The sequence below is a fragment of the Thunnus thynnus genome, chromosome 14 (genome assembly GCF_963924715.1).
Source record: "Thunnus thynnus chromosome 14, fThuThy2.1, whole genome shotgun sequence".
NCBI lineage: Eukaryota > Metazoa > Chordata > Actinopteri > Scombriformes > Scombridae > Thunnus > Thunnus thynnus.
The window spans coordinates 29861050-29880854 of NC_089530.1; the positions used below are offsets into that span (position 1 = coordinate 29861050).

General features: G+C 43.4%; 1 protein-coding gene across 5 annotated transcripts in view; it reads left to right on the top strand.

Moving 5' to 3' along the window:
• Positions 1 to 639: 639 nt before the first annotated feature.
• The window catches only part of tjap1 (tight junction associated protein 1 (peripheral)), a 46587-nt gene continuing 27421 nt past the window's right edge, over positions 640 to 19805 (top strand). Inside the window, exons 1-4 of one of the 5 annotated variants that reach the window (XM_067610888.1) lie at positions 643 to 1027; positions 14103 to 14278; positions 15556 to 15600; positions 18588 to 18750. In XM_067610888.1, coding sequence (XP_067466989.1) covers positions 18631 to 18750 — 120 coding nt within the window. In that variant the 5' untranslated portion in view covers positions 643 to 1027; positions 14103 to 14278; positions 15556 to 15600; positions 18588 to 18630. Of the gene's footprint in view, positions 1028 to 14102; positions 14279 to 15174; positions 15381 to 15555; positions 15601 to 18587; positions 18751 to 19805 lie in introns of those variants that run through there. The other 4 variants (XM_067610891.1, XM_067610892.1, XM_067610889.1 and 1 more) reach the window with 4 other exon arrangements.

Consider the following 19805-nt stretch of genomic DNA (forward strand, 5'->3'; position numbering starts at 1 on the left):
CATCAGGAGACTAAAGGTTGTAATTCAAAGTTAGTTAAATAAAGTTCTACATTTTAACAGCGTTTTTGTTTGTATGTTCAGATATAGAAGAAATGTTTGATATGAACATTGAGCTCTGAAGAGTTTGACTTTCTGCTTCAGACTTTGAATTTTGGATTTAAAATCTGGTCAAAATAAACCAAGCTATCATTATTATCACCAACATACAGACCTGCAGCTGGTGGACGTGAGACGGACATTTTTATACAATTCAAGATTCCAATGTGTGAAAAAAAGTAGATATCAATCAAATTAAATATGAAAAAGTAAACAAATTAAATTAAATATGAAAAATAAGTATATAAACATAATAAATAAACAATAACATCAATAAAAGTCAGTATATCTTAATCAGGGAATAGAGAAAATAATTCTTTAAATATAACAGTATTAATGTATCTGTGTACAAACTGACATTTTCCAACTACATGTATAATATTTATTTGTCATAATTCTTTAAACATCTTGTTTTATGTAAACAAACGTCTCTATGTCTCCAAAACAAAACACCTACAATTCATATCCACGGATTAAGGTGTGTGACGTCAGCACGCAGGACGTAAATGATTGGAGGAGGAGGGGGGTGTTAAAGGCGGCGGCGGGGGGGGGGGGGGGGGGTGATCGGGATTCCTGAGGATTACCCGTCATGCCCCGCGGGTAAAGATGGCGAAGGCTGAGCAGGGCAGCAGATCAACTTTCTCCGAACGGCTCTGAGTGGATTTTCTGCCGTCAGACGGAGCGCCTCAGCCGGCTGCTTCTCCTCCAGCCGCCCGCTGCCTACCGGCTCGGATCAGCTCCACAGCCGGACCTCAGCGCTCCTCTCCGGCCTCGGATCGGTCCAGAGCCCCCCTCCCTCCTCCCCTCCGCCTCCCTCCCTCCTCGCCCCGCCGGAGGAGCAGAGCGGAGCTCCGGCTAAAGTTTCCGCTGCTCCCCGCTCTGCTCTCCGGGGTTTGTTTGTGGATATAACCCGGGCCGAGGCGTGCTAAAGGTAAGCCCAGCCCCGGTTTGGCTGCAGTCCTGGAGGAGTGTGTGGCTCAGATGTTTCGGTGTTTGCGGTGTGTGTGACACAGTTGGATGCCGCTTGTTGTGCGGTGAAGTGGGCCACAGTCTGCCCGGCGGCTTTAGCTCGCTTCACCGGAACTGTGGCCGGTGGTGTCGGTGTGTTCAGGAGCGGTTCGGCCCGGTGTCAGGCGGACAGAGCCCCGCTGTGTGTGTCGTGTTTGTCCCCGACAGCCTGTCAGACACGGCTGAGGGCTTCACAGGAGTATTTATAGTGGAGAGTCCGAACATCACTGAATCATTCAGTGTGTGTGTGTGTGTGTGTGGGGGGGGTCAGTTTATCGGATACACCTGCACCTTCAATCAGCCAATCACAAGGCTGAATTACCACGTGACCAACTGCCCCGGGGCCTCAGACCCTCAGGGGCCCCAAAAAGCTTCAGATTTACATTCAAATGTGTGACGTAAGAAATTTGCACTTTTTTTTAACTCCACCTGCATCATCACCTGATCCTGTGTTAATATCTAGTGTTAATATGTGCTAATATATCACTTTATGTTGCGCTCACGTGTCTAAACAAATCAAACTACCAGATACAGAAAGCTGTGGTGAGGACGTGACGTGTGATCAGGAGACGTCAGACCTGCAGGTGGAAACACGTGTGAAACATTTCAGAGTCACGACTAAAACTCACTAGAAACAAATCTTTAACCTTCTCTGATGACGTGTCGACGCCGCGAGTTAGTACGATGAAAATAAAACTTCACGAAGGCTGCACGAACACGTTGCTATGGCAACACATAAACAACACGCCAGTGTCACGCTGCAGGATGGACAGATTCCCGTGTTCAGCAGACAGTTTTATTATTTAGAGCTGCAGCAATCAGTCCATTAATCGATCAGTGGATTGATAGAAAATTAATCAGAGACTCTTTTGATAATCAATTAATCATTGAGTCATTTTTTTTAAGATAAAAAAGCAAGCAAATCGATTAATCGAATAATCAAGAATGTTATCAACAGATGGATCAATAATGAAAACAATCGTCAGTTGCAGCTGTGTTGTCTGCGTCATCAATATTAACATCATATCCATTAAATCTGGGTTTAATCACTGTGAACGTTTGTCTTTGGCGTCCATGTTTGTTTGTCGGATATCAGAGCTTTAAAAAAACGTAAAAACCAGTTTTAAAACAGTTTCTCAGCTGTAATTACGACTTGGAGGCGAACGTGATCTCACCGTTATATGTGATTTGTACCTGAATTGATTATCTGTACGTAAACGTTTGTGTAAATATCGCATAACTTTTTGGGTTTGCATAAAAATTTTGAGACATTTACGTAACTATTTGGGTCAAATTTACTTGAATTTGGGGGATTTTATCCAAATTTTTTGATGTTGTTAAAGTATCTGGTTGAAACTGTTTTTTTTTTTTTAACCCAAATTTGGGGATTGTTCTTGACTTTAGGTGTCAGGTCTGACACAAATGTTCAGATTTGACTTCTTGGGTCAGATTTTACCTGAATGTAATATCTGTACATGAAACTTTTGTCAGGTTTTTACCTGTTTTTTGTTTTTTTTCCACTCATATTATCAGTGCTTGTGCGTGTATGTATATATATATATATGTATATGTATATATATAAATATAAATAAAAGTGTGGGATGAATCCTCCCAGTCAGTCTGGTGGGCTGGTTTGCTCTGAACTCTTGTGATTCAACAAGCCGATCAGATTTGACGCCTCTTCTTACATCACAAGGGGCTTCATTGAAATTGTAACTGACCCGACGTCTTCGTTGCTCCAGTCATGATTTCTGGACGTGTGTGGTCATTGTTATTTTCACCGTTAGCAAACTCAATATGTCTTTGAGTTTTTTTATTAAAACATTTATTTGACATGTACTCAGAGCTTTGACGGTACGGATTGTTTCCCCGCAGTTTAAAATTAAAATTAAATCTTTGGGTTTGGATCAAAAATGTGGGGGTTGATGTGGATGTTTGGGTCTCAGCTGACTTTAATACCTGAACATAACCACATTTTTGGTCTTGCATAGACATTTTGGGGACTTAACATAAGTTTTCAGGTTTTTACCTGGATTTGGAGTTTTTACCCAAAGTTGTTGAAACATTGATGTGTGAAAGTGTTGAGTCTGACCCAAATTTTTGGGTTTGAATCTGACTTTTTGTGTTTGTTTGTGACTTTTTGGGTCCGGTCTCACCTGACACAAGAATATAATATCTTTTTAAAACACAAGTTACAAGTTTCTTCCCATTAAAAGCATCAAAAAATAATGATTTTATATTTAGAAAACAGATGGAAGTGAAGTTTAATCTGATGATGAGGTTTTAAAGTTTAGAGGTGAAGACGGCAGAAGATCACATGATTACGTCAGGTCTTAACCAGACGTTCAGGTTTGCATAAAAAAGACTTTTTGGGTTCAATCTTACAACAATATTCCGGCTGCAACTAATGATTATTTATTTGATTAATCGATTAGTTATTTGATCTATAAAATGTTGATCAGTGTTTCCTAAAGACACAAATATATTCAGTTTACTGTCATAAAGACTAAAGAAACCAGCAAATATTCACATTTAAGAAGCTGAATCAGAGAATTTCATTTTTTAAATTTAATATTTAAAAAAATTCTAAATAGTTGCTATTTTTTATTAATTTTCTGTCAGTCGACTCATCGTCGCAGCTCTAAACATGTTTCCTGTGTAGTTAAAGATTCTGCAGCCATTCTGATTAAATTCCTCCATTAAACAGCAGCTACTGAATATTTTCACTGAATATTCACCGTGTGTGTGTGTGTGTGTGTGTGTGTGTGTGTGTGTGTGTGTGTGTGTGTGTGTGTGTGCGTGTGTTTCCTCCTGCAGCCAATTTTCTGAATGTAAAGTAAAACGAAGCAGCAGAGCAGAGAGATCTGCTTCAGTGGCTTCAAACACTCAGTCAGGGCTTCAGTGCACATCTGTGTATTGAATGAAAACTCGCTGATTGTGTCCGGAAGTGCGTCAGTCTGACTGTTTACTGACCGTCTCTGGACTGACTGTCCTCCATTTTATCTGTAGTTTCTCTAAAGAGCCTCAAACGTTCCCACAGCGACGTCCAGAGACCAGTTTTCTTCCAGTGAAGCTTCTCGGTCATCAGACAGAAGCTGAAGCTGCTGCTACAGTCAGATTTAAGCGGTTTTTTCCCAGCAGGCAGCGCGTCAGAGCGCTTTGGAGACGCTTTGGTTGCTATGATACAGAATATCCTCAGAAGTGCGGTTCATTTATGTGTTACAAGTTCCTACTTTCACAGATAGTTTGTGTCATCAACACGTACTGGATGTAAACATGTCGGGGGGGGGGGGCGCCGGTCTGTGGGCGCAAACATCTCGTTTGGTTGAAGAGCTGAAATCAAATCTTTGACCTTCTCTGATGACGTGTCGACGCCGCGAGTTAGTACGATGGAAATAAAACTTCATGAAGGCTGCACAACAGTTGCTATGGCAACACATAAACAACACGCCAGTGTCACGCTGCAGGATGGACAGGTTCCCGTGTTCAGCAGACAGTTTTATTATTTAGAGCTGCAGCAATCAGTCCATTAATCGATCAGTGGATTGATAGAAAATTAATCAGACTCTTTTGATAATCAATAAATCATTGAGTCATTTTTTTAAAGATAAAAAAAAGCTAAACGTCTGCGATTCCAAATGTGAATATTTTCTTTGAGTTGAGGTTGTTTGCTTCTTTTGGGAAACACTGATCGATATTTTATAGACAAATCATTAATCGAATAATCAAGAATGTTATCAACAGATGGATCAATAATGAAAACAATCGTCAGTTGCAGCTGTGTTGTCTGCGTCATCAATATTATCAATATTAACATCATATCCATTAAATCTGGGTTTAATCACTGTGTTTGTCTTTGGCGTCCATGTTTGTTTGTCGGATATCTTTAGCTTTAAAAAAACGTAAAAAACAGTTTTAAACAGTTTCTCAGCTGTAATGACGACTTGTACCTGATTTGGACCTGAACTGAATATCTGTAAATAAGCGTTTGTGTAAAGTGCTGCAGCTGGACGGAGCCTCTTGTCAACGCTTGTACGTGTAGGATGTGACGGTTGGTCTTTGTGGTCTTTGTCCCGCCCCTCCTCCACTGTGATTGGACGGCTGAGTGACAGTAGGCTCCTCTATACAGAGATCATTATCGCCGTAAAGATCTGTCATTACGCTGCGTTTGCTTTTTTACACTGAACCAAACAAAGCCGGCATTCACAGGTGTGACGTGTAACACAACAGCGTCACTTCCTGTCCCGCCATAGCCGGTTTATTGGCGGAGCAGCTCCGTGTCTGAGCCTTTTTATACAGAACAGCGAGGCGGAATAAAGGCGCAGAATTCCCGCCGTGAACAGGCTGAGGAAGAGGAGCTGGTGACTCCGCGCCTCGTCACGCTGCTGCGTTTATAGTATCGCGAGAATACGCGGCGCTCCCGTTGCAAACAGTTCAAACAATACGCCGTCCTCAGGAAAAAACACTTTGGTCGACACAAACCTTCAGAGCCGCAACGATTAGTCGACTGACAGAAAACTAATCAGCAACTATTTTGATAATTGATTCATTGTTTTGAGTTTTTTTTGTTTGTTTGTTTTGTTTTAATTCTCTGTTTCAGCTTCTTAAATATGAATATTTTCTGGTGTCTTTAGTCTCTGTGACGGTAAACTGAAGATCTCTGAGTTGTGGACATTAAGAGACATTTGAGGACGTCATCTTTAGGAAACATTAATCAATATTTCTGACATTTTCTGGACCGAACAACGAATCGATTAATCAAGAAAATAATCAACACATGAATCAATAATTGAAATAATTGTGAGTTGCTGCTCTGGTGTGTTGACAGTATGACATCATATCCTTTAAATTAACTTGTAAACCGACATGAACTGTTAAAGTCAGAAACTCAATATAATATTGAAAACAATCAATAATTGCAGCTTTAATGATTTCCATTATCGATTGTTTTCTCGATTTAATCATTTTGTCTGTAAAATGTCAGAAAATGGTGAAAATGCTCGTTAAAGTTCACAGTGACGTCGTCACATCTCTTGTTTTCTGATCAACAGCCTTAAATCCAAAGATGCTCAGTTTATATGAATTTGATTATAGACTAACATATTAATATATTAATAGACTGGCTGCAGCTCTTGGTGAAGACTTCATGACTCATGTCAACATGATCACATGTGAATCAGAGGAAGTATCATCGTCTGTTTCTCTGCTGTCAGATTTTAACAGTAAATATGTGAAAATACTCGTAATCTCATCCTGATATTGATGATTCACATCTCTCAGACTCTATGGAGCTATACCGCCCTGTTGCTAGGAGACGGCTCAAGTCTGTGTTGTCTTTGTGATGTCAGCAAACACTGACAGGAAGTGATGTCAGAGCCACTGAGAGATGACGGTTGTGTTCTTCTAACGAGGTCTGGACCTGCTTTCATCCACTGACACAGTTTGGAGGAAATGATGCGTTTTAAATAAACCGTTTATATATAATAATAATAATAATGTTTTTCTATTACGGGAGGCTGAAATCATGATTCACTGGTTCCTAAAGTCATGTGATCAATAACGTGAGGTTAACAGAAGTGCATTGTTTGACTCAGTAACCTAGCAACACCACGGCTACAAACAACCCATAATGCAACACTGTGGAAGCTGCTTTCCATTCAGAAAGAATATCTGTTGTGAATTATGTTCTCGCTGTTAGTTTGATATTAAACTTCACGCAGAGATATCAACCAATCAGTGACCTCCACGTCTGGAAGCTGCTAGCTGCTGCAACCGACTCCCAGTCAAAAACCTCAACTTCTCTCCAGAAATACTGAGTTCATTGTTTTCAACGAGTCATTCTGGTCTCAGTCTCTGAATCCTGATAAACACGCTGGAGTTTATTTTGGTTTAGTCGCTCAGACTAGACGAGGTTAAAAATGAACCGATTGCATCGCACACAAGGAGAAACTTCACACGTTCTTCTCTCTGATCTCAAACGTGCTCAAACTACAAGATTTGAAACTAACGGTGCAGGATGTTATTAAGATTACGGTGCCAGAGGCAGCAACGTCCCACCTCACAAGATCCCACGTGATCTCACAAGATCCCACGTGATCTCACAAGATCCCACGTGATCTCTGTCATAGGAAACGCTCTGCAGAGAGAAAAAACAAAAGCAGAAAGATAAACGAGTCTGGATGAGAAATGTTTGGAGAGACGTCGTCTGTTCTTCAGCCAGAGCTGGAGGTCAACAGTAGTATGCTAGCAAGGATGTTTACCGTTGCTTGGCAACACCGACTTGTCTCTCTAATTGGCTGTTGTGGTCCCGCTCAGAAAGCAGTGACGTAATCATCCAGATTTGAACTCCTAAATATCCAACTGGAGGTTTAAGATGAGATCTGTAAAGTTCTCACATAATCTGAGCCGAACATCGGTTCCAGAGTCCGACTGTCAGGAGGACGAATCAGGGAGAAATCAGCCCAGAACTCCTGCAGTCTGACTTTAATCTGTGTGTCTGGAGGGTAAATGAAGGAGACTGAGAGTCCCCATCTGTCCTCTGTGTGTGTGTGTGTGTGTGTGTGTGTGTGTGTGTGTGTGTGTGTGTGTGTGTGTGTGTGTGTGTGTGTGTTTACCTGCTCAGGTGTGTGTTTAGTTTCATGTTTCATTATCAGTCATCTGCTCCTTATTTCCTCAATGAATCACTTCATTGTTTTGTCTTTAAACTCAATAAATAGTGAAAATGTTGGTGGGTGACGTCATTAAATGTTTTGTTTTGAACATTTAAGAAGCTGAATTAGAGAATATTTGATTCTTCAATCATCAAAATAGTTGCAGATAAATTTTCTGTCGATCGACTAATCGATGAATCGACTAATGGTTGCAGCTGGTCTGTCTCTTGAACAGATGATACTCGACTCCTCGGAGTGACGTGAAGACGTTTCCGGTGACAACACAGATGTTTGTATTGATCTCAGATGAAGGTCGTCTCCTCTTCAGTCTGGAAACATGAACGTAGCTTCTGTCCGACGTCAACAGTCTGGACGTTACGTTGTTCATTAAACCGTCCGTCTCCTGATTCGTAACGTTAGCATCAAGCTAACGGAGTCTCCAGCGGATTTCTATTCTTCTTCTTTCAGCAGGTGTCTACAGGATCTGCTGCACCTCTTAATGAAACCAGACGCCACCTGTTCACCCGCGTGCTGAAATGTGAACGTGACTCTTCATCAGCATCTCTGCCCAGTGATCAGAGTCGTACAGAGGAAGTGTTATTGAAGCAGGACGCTGAAGGTCAGAGGAAGAGGAGCAGAATATATAATTGATAATAATAAGGATGAGTTCATGTTGAGCTGGTTTCACTGTCAGACTCGGCCGTGTTGCAGGTTCTCGGTGTGACAGATGCTCTGCATTTATATTTCATACAAGTGAAGTCTGCTTGTGTTTGCTCCAGCGGAGCAGAAATGTTCTTCAGTCTGCAGAGCTGAGTCAGCACAGGCCAGCTGGAGCTACTGAGCATGTGCAGACCGAACCGCCACCTCAGGAACAGAGCAGGTGCAGAAGGCGGGTAACCGGCCAGGTGAACGAGCTCACAGACTTTTGTGTTGCTGTTTGTTTTATTCTGGTATGCAGCTCGTCTCCTGCTGCTGTTTCTGCATTCTGACGTGTGATCAGCACCAACATCTGGCTCCAACATCTGGCTCCAGATGCAGAAAATGACTGAAACTGTTCGTACAGACAGAAACGTGCAGACACGTTGTTTTCATCGGTTATAAATCTGTCGTTGTTCCACACAATCAGTTTTACATTGACGACGACGCCCGTCTGTAGATCCGTCTGTAGATCCGTCTGTAGACCCGTCTGTACACCCGTCTGTAGACCCGTCTGTAGATCCGTCTGTACACCCATCTGTAGACCCGTCTGTACACCCGTCTGTAGACCCATCTGTAGACCCGTCTGTAGACCTGTCTGTACACCCGTCTGTACACCGTCTGTAGACCCGTCTGTAGACCCGTCTGTACACCCGTCTGTACACCCATCTGTAGACCCGTCTGTAGACCTGTCTGTACACCCGTCTGTAGACCCGTCTGTAGACCTGTCTGTACACCCATCTGTAGACCCGTCTGTACACCGTCTGTACACCCGTCTGTACACCCATCTGTACACCCATCTGTAGACCCGTCTGTAGACCGTCTGTAGACCGTCTGTAGACCGTCTGTAGACCCGTCTGTAGACCCGTCTGTACACTGTCTGTACACCGTTTGTAGACCCGTCTGTACACTGTCTGTAGACCCGTCTGTAGACCGTCTGTACACCCGTCTGTACACCCATCTGTAGACCCGTCTGTAGACCCGTCTGTAGACCCGTCTGTACACCGTCTGTACACCGTTTGTAGACCCGTCTGTACACCGTCTGTAGACCCGTCTGTAAATCTGTCATATTTAGATTGATTCTTCCTCTAAACGTGCTAAAGCATGCTAACATGCTAAAGCTAAGTGGTGCGCTGCCAAAGCGTTCCGTGTGCAACTGGCGCTCTAGAACGATTGTTCCACACGTTGGAGGAAGTAGATCATGAAACTGTTGTGACAGTATGCTTTTTGGGTCGTATGCATGTAAACTGCAGATTGAATATATAAACGGTTGAATTAATCACAGTTAATCAATATTTAGTTCATTTGATTGGTTCTCTCACTGTGTTCTTCATCCTCACCTCACCTCATCATCCTCACATCACTTTAGACCAACATGATGATCAGATCTCGATATGTAAACAAACGTGTCGCGTCTCAGGTGAAAGAAACAACGTCGTTCATCGCTGAATCACTTTCTGAGCTGGCTTTAGCCGGCAGGAAGAGGCGGAGCTCCGTGACCTTTGAACTTACGGGGAGGATTGTTTTCTTATGAATGTGGTGACGCTGTTCAGGTAACGTTCACACCTGCTCACACGTTAATATAACTGAGTTATTTGTTTGTTTCTGACGTCTCCTGACAGGTGAATCCACCAATCAGCTTGTTTGACGCGCAGATGTTTGTTTCATGTATCTTCAGAAAAACGTAAACCGAAGACTTCCTGTTTCATTGTTTTAATTAAACGGTGTCATCACATGATCTCATCGACAGTTTCTAACTGATCACACATTCACTCTGCTTCTTGTCAGATGTATCTTCACCTCTGGCTATGAAATGTTCAGTCTAAATCAATCAGCTTTGCTTCATTAGCAGGTTAAAGTTCGTGAAAGTGTATTTATGTCACTGCTGTGACCGTCGGTGTCTCAGAAAAACATCCGTTTCTCTAAAATATCATCAACTTCAGAAAAACTTCCTGCTGCTCTGAAGGTTTGGGGGTTTTTTTTGCGTTTGATCCTCAAACGCTTTTCTAACAATCGGTTCAGATCATTAAATATTCTGCAGGCTGATGACACGTTGATGATGTCACCGGAGTGGACACACACACACATACAGAGACACAGACACAGACACACACACACAGACACACACACACACTGTCTCAGTATTTTGTTTGAGTTTATAAAGTGACTTCAAGAGTATAAACTGGACTGATAAGAGTATTGATAAGATAATGATATGCGGCGTCCCTGCAGCTGATTGGACGGCTTCACTCTGACTTTGTGAGAACGAGCGAATCGAATCCCTTCATTATGTTTTATGATGTTATTTTGTGATTATTTATTATATTTTACTGCACTGAAACACTTTGTTGCATCGTTGCAGATTCATTGATACATCTTCATCTCATTCATCGTTATTGAACTATTGATCAGAATGTGCTTCAGTCATAAAACACAGAAGTAAGAAAAGTGTTTTCAGTTGGACTCTTCTTCTCTCTGAAGGATGAGTGTGTGTCTGTGTGTGTGTGTGTGTGTGTGTGTGTGTGTGTCTCTGTGTGTGTGTGTGTGTCTGTGTGTGTATTCATATTTAATTCATGAGTTGGACAGAAGTGATCTGTTTGTCCTTGACTCTGTGTCTCATCAGGAACATTCACATTTAAAGCTGCAGTCGACCAGCGTCTCTGTTCATTGATGAATCATTTCTGATCAGTTCACACGTCTCTATCAATCGTTTTGATTGTTTATTGTGTTTTTAGTTTAGAAGCTTTTCATAAACATCCACAGTTGTATCAGTCGTCTGCAAGATGAGAAAATAATCCAAACAGAAGATTTTCAGTTTAATCACATGTCAGCTGATTGTTTCTGATCAGTTTGATTGATCAGGTTTTGTTCACAGAGGATCCGACTACACACGTCAGCTCCTCTACAGCTGTAATCATTAGACCAATAATCAATCGACAGAAAGTTCATCAGCAACACTTTTAATGACTAATTGTTTAAACTAAAATGTCAAATCTCCTCATGTGTGAATATTAATTAAACTCAACATCTGATCATGTTCACTTGATCAATCGATCGATTATTAAAGACAATAACACGAAACACAACTTTACAACTAATGAGCTCAATAGAAACTAAAAGTCAGACTGACTCGACTGATCACTGATCAATAATGAGATTGATCAGATAACTGTAGAGGGAGTGAACCTGAGGCTGGATCCTGTGACGTCTCTGTAGTAAACAAAAACAAAAACAAACACAAAAACAAACACAAAAACAAACTCTGAGAGTTTCATGAGATGTTAAAGGAGTCAATGAAGAAGCAGAGCATGGTGCTCCAAACCAATCAAAATACAAACATTAAATATCAATTTATTCCTTTGATTCGATTTTTTACTCAGAGGAGGAAACAGGAAGTGATTGACAGAGCAGATTGTTTGATGATAGTTTTTATAGATATAGACGTCTTCATGTTTCTGTTGGTTTAAATCCCCAAACAGCCCTGGAGCAAGGCACCGCTGTGTGTGTGTGTGTGTGTGTGTGTGTGTGTGTGTAGGATTACATGCCACAGAGGTTTATCTCCGCTCAGAGAGTATTATGGGTAGGATGAGTTTGGGAAGGGGGGGGAGGGAGGGAGGGGGATGGACCGCTACGAGCTGCAGAGCGATGGTCACATGACCGACGGAGATAGCGGAAGGTGTCAGCAGGCTAGTCGTTGTTAGCATCGTTAGCTTGTGTGTTTGTACTGCAACTCTTTATTTATTAAGGAAAATCGATCAGATTATATTTATATAAGATCATAAAACAATCACACACATTTCTGAAAAATAAAAACGCTGCCTGCAAGTCAAAAGTCAGGGCTTCAACCTGCTCTGAACGCTTCCACCTTTTTTCTGCCTTGCTGACGAGCTGACGTCGGCTCCTTGCAAATGCTCATAAACCTTATGTAGCCTTGGTTGCTAAGGTGGTTGCTAAGGTGTTTCCATGTGTTGTTCAGCTCCAACATGTACGGATGGATTTGAGAAGTTGACATTTGGAGTAAAGAAGGAGAAAAAGAAGTGAAATCCTGCTACTATAGTTTGTTTACGTAGCCTCCGGAGCCGGAGGAAGCTTCCTGAAAGCTGAACAATCAGAACAGAGTGGGCTCATAAGGAGGCGGGGCCTTAAAGAGACAGGAGCTAAAACGGCCTGTTTCAGACAGAGGCTGAACTGAGGGGCTGCATAAAGGACCAGTAGAAGATAAATAAGGAGTTTTTATTCCAGTAGAACCCAGAATATAGATATAGAGCTGGAAATGAGCAGAATATGAGTCCTTTAAGTGAGCTCAACGTGTTATAATATAAAACAGGACAAACAGACTGAACTGCTTTCATTTCAATCTGAGCAGAAACACACACACACACCCTGCTGAGCGTGTGTGTGTGTGTGTGTGTGTGTCGGCTGAGTCACGGCCGTCTGTTTGTCAGGAAGTCGGCGATCGACTGGATGACATCATCTGTTCAGAGGAGGCGAGGCGAGGCGAGGCGTCCGACCTGCTGCTGACATCACAGCGCGCTCACCTCCAGCTGAAGGTCAAACCGCAGCAGATGGCATGATGGGAAATCCACCGGCTGCACCCAGACAGACGACAAGGACTCAGATTCACAGAGACCTTTTAATGTCCTTACAGTCAACTGATCAAATATTGATCACTGATTGGTTCCTCTTCTTAAGCATGTGTAGAGACAGAAACAGTCAGTGTCTCCGAATATTAATCTATGAGCTTTACTGATGTCATAAAAATATTGATAATGCAATACTCAGAAATGTGAAGATTCTCAGGCAGCTTTTGCAGTTGTATATAATATATAATATATAATATATAATATAGATATATGAGTGTTTGATTAAAGGGATTCTAGGGTTGATCTATGACATGATGATGTCATTCAGAGTCTGTCAGAGAGGAAGGATGGTGACGTGTTTCCTGTTTGAGGTGTAACAGCCGCTCAGATGTAAACAGGCTGAGTGAATGAATCATGTGACTGTGACGTCACTGAAGAGCTGAAATCATCAGATCTGTGTGGAGTGATGATGAGGAGACTGTAACCTTCCTCACATTAATACATCAAACTAACAGAAACGTCACATTTCCATCATGGCGCTCTCTATGACGTCGTCTTGTTGTGTCTTCTTCTTCTGTTTTATTAAACCTGGTTAGAGTCGTTGCTGTTTGCTTCAGTGTGTCAGTGAATCTTCAGCTCTTCATCCCGTCAGCGTCTCTCTTCCTCTGACGGAGCTAACGAGCAGCTGTGGAGTGGAGGTCTAATTAGGCTAATGGTTCACCTGGCAGACTGCCTGCAGCCACCCGACACCGACCGACCGACCGGGGCCGGAGGCGTGTGTGTGCCTGCAGACCACGCTGAGGGGAAAAAAAAGAGAAGCAGGTTCAGATCAGGCAAAGGCTCATGGGAGCTGTAGTCACAACACGGTGACTGTTTATGATGAAACATCACGTTTCTGTTTCCACTAATAAAAACCATAAAGTGTTTTACTGCTGAGGACGTCGAGTCTTCCATGATGAACATCATCATCATCATCACATGTATGAAGCCTTCATGTGTTTGTCTCCTCTCCGCTGACTGACGGCTCCTATTGACTCGTGTTTTTCCATCCGGCCGTCTTGTGTTTCAGGTCGTCGGAGGCCTGAGCTTCACATGCTCAGAGGAGGAGGAAGAAGAGGAGGAAGAGGAAGACTGCAGCTGGTCTGAGTGTGTGTGTGTGTGTGTGTGTGAGTGTGTGTGAGTGTGAGTGTGTGTGAGGACGGACGCTTCAGAGAACATGAAGAGTTTTCTGTGCTGACGTAGCAGGTGAGCATCTCTTCATTCACTCATTCATTCATTCATTCTCTCTCTGTGGCCTCCACTCTTCTTTCTCTCTTCTCTGTCTGTCGCTGCTTCTTCTTCTTCTTCTTCTTCTTCTTCTTCTTCTTCACTGAAATAAAATATCTGTAGAGCTGTAAAAGTGTCTTACAGAAGGTTTTTCTTTCTCTGATAATGATTCGATAGATGTCTTCTGCTAGAATCTGGATAATGATGTTTTTAATGTGGAGTTTATAGATTAATTATGGAAGGTGGATAAACTGTATGTTTATTAATTATAAACCTGCTCGTTAATAAGTTAAAATTTTAGATTAAAATGCTTTTTTTCTCGGTTTTATCTGATGTTAAGTGTAACAGTGGGACACAGTTTATTGTATTTTCCATTCATTTGATTAATTTTAATGTGATTGTTATATAGAGAATAAAATATATCCAGAAAGATAATTATTAATTCATATTGTTGAATTGATTTCAGACATAAAGCTCAGTCCTGATGTGCTGTGTGGAGGTCTTAATGTACTGCAGCGATTAGTCCATTCATTGATTAGTTGTCATTTGTAAAGCAGACGCCACTGAGCACGTGCAGGAACGCTGTTTACAGATCACAACATCTGGACTGAAGTTTCAGTGAACTTTTGAAATGTTGCACAAAAGAAAAAAAAAGTGAATTGGGCACATTTCCATCGACTGGTCTGGAGAGAATAAACAAGGCTTCAGGAAGTTTGACTGTAATAAACAGAGTAGAAGAAGTAAAGGGAGCGAACCGGAAACGAACCAGTCGCCTTTACCGACTACGAGAGGAAAACGGTATCGATCATGTTTCACACTGACGGCGGAAACAGCTGATCGGTCACGTGAGTTAAATGTTCGCTACGTCATCGACCTTTTCTAACGCGATACTTCAAAATACGTTGATGGAAACACGACTGCTGAAGCACGAAGTCCAGAGACTGAAAACATGATGAAGAAAAATCATCAGAATGATCCTTTAAGGGTAAAAAAGTCACGTGATAAATCTGTAACAACAAAGATAGAAGCAGCACGTTGTGAGTTTAACGAGCTCCGAACTCATGAAGTGAACAACGTTCAGGTGGTTTTCTTCTTCTGTGGTGTCTGTTTTCACCCTCGCAGGCTGCAGTTCTTTATTAACCACTAAAGACACCGTAACCATGGCAACTGATTAGAGCGAGAGAGAATAATCTCTGATGTGGAACATACAGCTGATCCTTTGTTTGTTTGTTTGTTTGTTTGTTTGTTTGTTTCAGGTGTTTCTGTGGATGAAGTCAGCTGTGGAGCAGCTCACACCTCAGGTACAAACACCTGAACACACCTTCATCACATCACATATCAGCTTCTATGGTTTCCCAGAGCTTTTAACCACATCTCACTGCCTTCAGAGTGAAGGAATAGAAGAAAGAAAGAAAGAAAGAATGAATGAATGAATGAATGGAGACGAGGAAATAAGGAAGAAATGAATAAATGAAGGAAAGATGAGGAAGAGAAGGAGGAGAATGAAAGAGGGTGAAGAAGGGAAAGCTGTGAGGAGGAGGAGGAGGAGGAGGAGGGAGGTGAAGGAGGACAACAACAAATAGAGTAATATATAAATGGGTGAGCATAGCGTGACAGCAGAGCATGCTGGGTAAAATCACTCGGGGCGTTTTTTGAATATAAAATTGAGAAGCTGCAGTCAGACGTGGTGAAGATGTTCCGTCCTCCTCATCCTCAACTGGGATCGACACAAACATAAAAAATAAAAAAAAAAGATCAGAGCTTCAAACGTGGATTCATCCGCCGCTGAAAAAAGTCAGATATAGATCCTATTAGATCAAAAATGACAACGAGTCGTTCTCAGAGATTTCAGGTTTTGCTGGATGTCTTTAAAAACTCTGTAAATAAATAAATATATTTATTTATATTTATTTACAGTCAGCGAAGCCAGTTTCATTCATAAAAATGAGACGTCAGAGGAGAGAATACTCCAGCAGCTGATGATGACGATGATCAGTGTTAAATACATTTACCAGTCAGTGCATAAGCAGCGTTTTACTGGTGTAGCTGGGAGAGCTGGAGCCAGTTTGAACTCTGATTCTTTCATTATAGATTTAAATGCGTTGAATGAGATTAATGTGTGTATGTCTTCCATGCTGAGGATGCAGAACACACAATCCATACAGACACGTCCTCACGATGAAGGGTTAAACTAGAAGTCATGTGATGTGAAACAGGAAGAGGTTGAAATGACGCAACGAGACTTTTATCAAATGATCGATGATTTTCACTCTGAGGACGGACAGCACGTGACGTGTGTGTGTGTGTGTGTGTGTGTGTGTGTGTGTGTGTGTGTGTGTGTGTGTGACACAGGAAGTCACACAGTGATCGATGGCTTGTCATTGGTCCCCTCAGGGCAGGTGGTGGTGGTCATGTGACGTGGACGAGCTCTAAATGGAGGAGATCACTGAGTGTTTCTGTGATTATTTCCTGTAAATGAAACAACAAACCTGCAGTTATTAAAGATGATAAATGATTATTATTAATAGATATAAACAAGATACATTCATCTTGTTTCTATGAATATAATCTGATAAAATAGTTGTTGTTTTTAGTTTAGAGCTGCAACTCTTTTGATGATGGAATCATCATGTCAGTCGTTGTTTAATCAGCTGGTTGCAGGATGTGAAGCTGAAAAACTGGCAAAACATGACATTCATCTACCAAACTGTAACGGCCATGTTTCACACTTTATAGACAAAACCATTAATAGGTTAATTGAGAAATAATCGTCAGATTAATCTGTAATGATAATAATCGTTAGTTGCTTTTCTTTTATATTTATTTATTTATGTATATATATATAAAAGAGAGAGAGCTGTTTCATGATCCTGCAGACAACATTAGTACCTCTCAGTTCTCTCTTCTACTCTTTAGTGTATCTGCAGAGATTCTGCTCTCTGCCTGTGTTTTTTTTATTATTTCTCTGTGTTCTGGACGTTTCTGGCCGTCAACCTATGGGGGCAGTGGGTGAGTAGTCTCCAGCCAATCACAGGGCAGGGTGTGAAGTCGGGACTCGTAGCTTAGCGACAAGGTTACATCTGTCTCCGTGTCTTCTCTCCTCTGCTCCGCTCTGCTCTCTGTGTCATGGATGTACAAAGAGCAGCAGGTGTGTGTGTGTCTGTGTGTGTGTGTGTCTGTGTGTGTGTGTGTCTGTCTGTGTCTGTGTCTGTGTCTGTGTCTGTGTCTGTGTGTGTGTCTGTGTGTGTGTCAGGACGCTGCTCTGCTTTCACACTGAATCCAGCAACAGTGTTGTGCTTATTTATCTGATTCACGGTTTTGCTGCTCACTCCCTCCATTCACTCTCTAGCTCGCTCGACCAGCTCTCTCTCTCTCTCTCTTTGAATCCTATGTTTTGTTTACAAACACCAACAAATCCTGCATATTATAACTTCAACACAGTGATGTCATCCTAAAGGTTGAACTGCTCCTTTAAAGCAGAAGAAATAAACACACTCACATTAGCTCAAACAGTTTATTACAGGTTATCTTGTTTATTTTACAGACAATAAAGTAAATAAAAAAACTCTCAGAGCGCAGTACAGTCTGATGCTGTTAGCTGACAGTTAGCCTGTTAGCTGTGTTAGCTCTGTGCTGTATCAGTCCCATTAACAGGCTAATACTGATAGCATCATTTTATTTATTTAAAACTCATTGAGGGAGAACCTTCATTTTCAATAGTGCCATGCTAACGTTAGCCTCATTCAATCAATGGAGCTGCACTTCCTGTTCTGGAAACAAGCTGAGATCAATGTGTAGCCTGAAGCTAACACACACACACACACACACACACACATACACACACTGATATACTTGTGAGGACCGTCATTCATGTAACTCAAACCTGAAAATCTCCCTGTTGATGTTGTTTGTGACAGTTTGAGACATTTTCTTCTGAAGGTCTGAAACTCGGAGCAGCTTGTGAGGACCGGTGACGCAGGTTTGATTTGTTACTTTCACTTGTTGTTTGTGAGGACACTTCCTGTTGCATCTTGGTCCTCACAAAGATACAAAAACAGTCAACAGGGATGCACACGTCCACTCCATCAGACACACACACACACACACACACACACACACACACGCAGGGTGATGAGGGCCGACCGAGCATCGATCTGCACACAGAGAGAGAGAGAGAGAGAGAGAGAGCGAGTGTGACAGCACTGACAGAGTCCAGTCGTGGTCGAGGCGTTGTGGCGGGCGGTCGGCAGGAGTTTTCTACCTCAACTAACTCTTCTTCTCCTGGCAGGACTGACAGACGATAGGAAAGGAAGGAAGAAGGAGGGCTCAGGATGACGAGCGCGGCCCCGGCCAGGAAGCCGTATCGAAAGGCTCCGCCACAGCACCGCGAGACGCGTCACGCCCTGACCACCGCTCCGCCCCCGCCAGCGCCACAGCTCGACATCAATCAGGTAAACCGACACACCCTTAACACACCTCCAACCCCCCCGCAGCAGCTTCCTGCCACCTTTAAACGCCGGATGAGCACCGGGTCGCGGCGTGGCATCCCGACCTCGCCGCTCCCGCTCTCTGACAGCGAGCTGGACGTCTCCAGTTTGTCCAGCCTGGAGCTCTGCATCCCGCCGCCGCTCTTCAGCAGCCATGCCCGCCGGCCCGACCGCACCAAAACCACAGCAGTGGGCGTCACGGCAACCGACTGCCACACGAGTCGCTCTGTCAGCACAGTTTTTCCAGCATCTCGAAGCCCCACGGTGACCAGGAAACACCCGCAGGACAAGAGAGGAGAGCGCCAGACCCGAGCTCACTGGGCGCAGACCGCCCCCCGGACCCAGACCGCCCCCCGGACCCAGACCGCCTCCCGGACGCAGACCGCCGCCCCTCCGAAAGGCATCCTGAAGCAGCCGGCGTCGCTGGGTGTGGAGCACACCTATGATGTCATCAGGAAGTCAAAGTCAGTGGAGCTGTTGGATGACGGCAGGGAGCAGGGCAGCACATCTCACCGCACGCCGACTCGCTCTCTGGACCGGACGGAGCAGCGAGCGCCGGCCTCACGGCGGTCCTCGGCCCCGCCCTCCCCTAGCAGGACCAACTGGAACTGGCGGATGCAGGTTCTGGAGGAGAAGGTCCGCTTCTCCAACTTCCTGGACGAGATCACCTCCCGGGTTCTTAGCCCCGCCCACCTCACGATGCTCGGCAGGGCGGCCTCCAGAGAACGAGGAAGCCCCTCCCCCCACCGCCGCCGCCCCGCTCACAGGAAGCAGCAGCCTGAAGGTAAGTCTGCAGACCGGACTCGGCGCTGGGATGACTGGGTGTCGGCGCTGCAGCGGCCCGACAGCTGGTACCAGCCCCTGCAGGACGAGAGGGCGGGGCAGGAGACCCCGCGGCCGCAGGATGACATCACGGAGGGGGCGGGGCATATAGAGGATGTGTTAGGGGTGAATAGACGAGTAAAGATGGAGGATCAGGAAACAGAAGAACCTCAGAGACACAAATACAGACCCGCCTC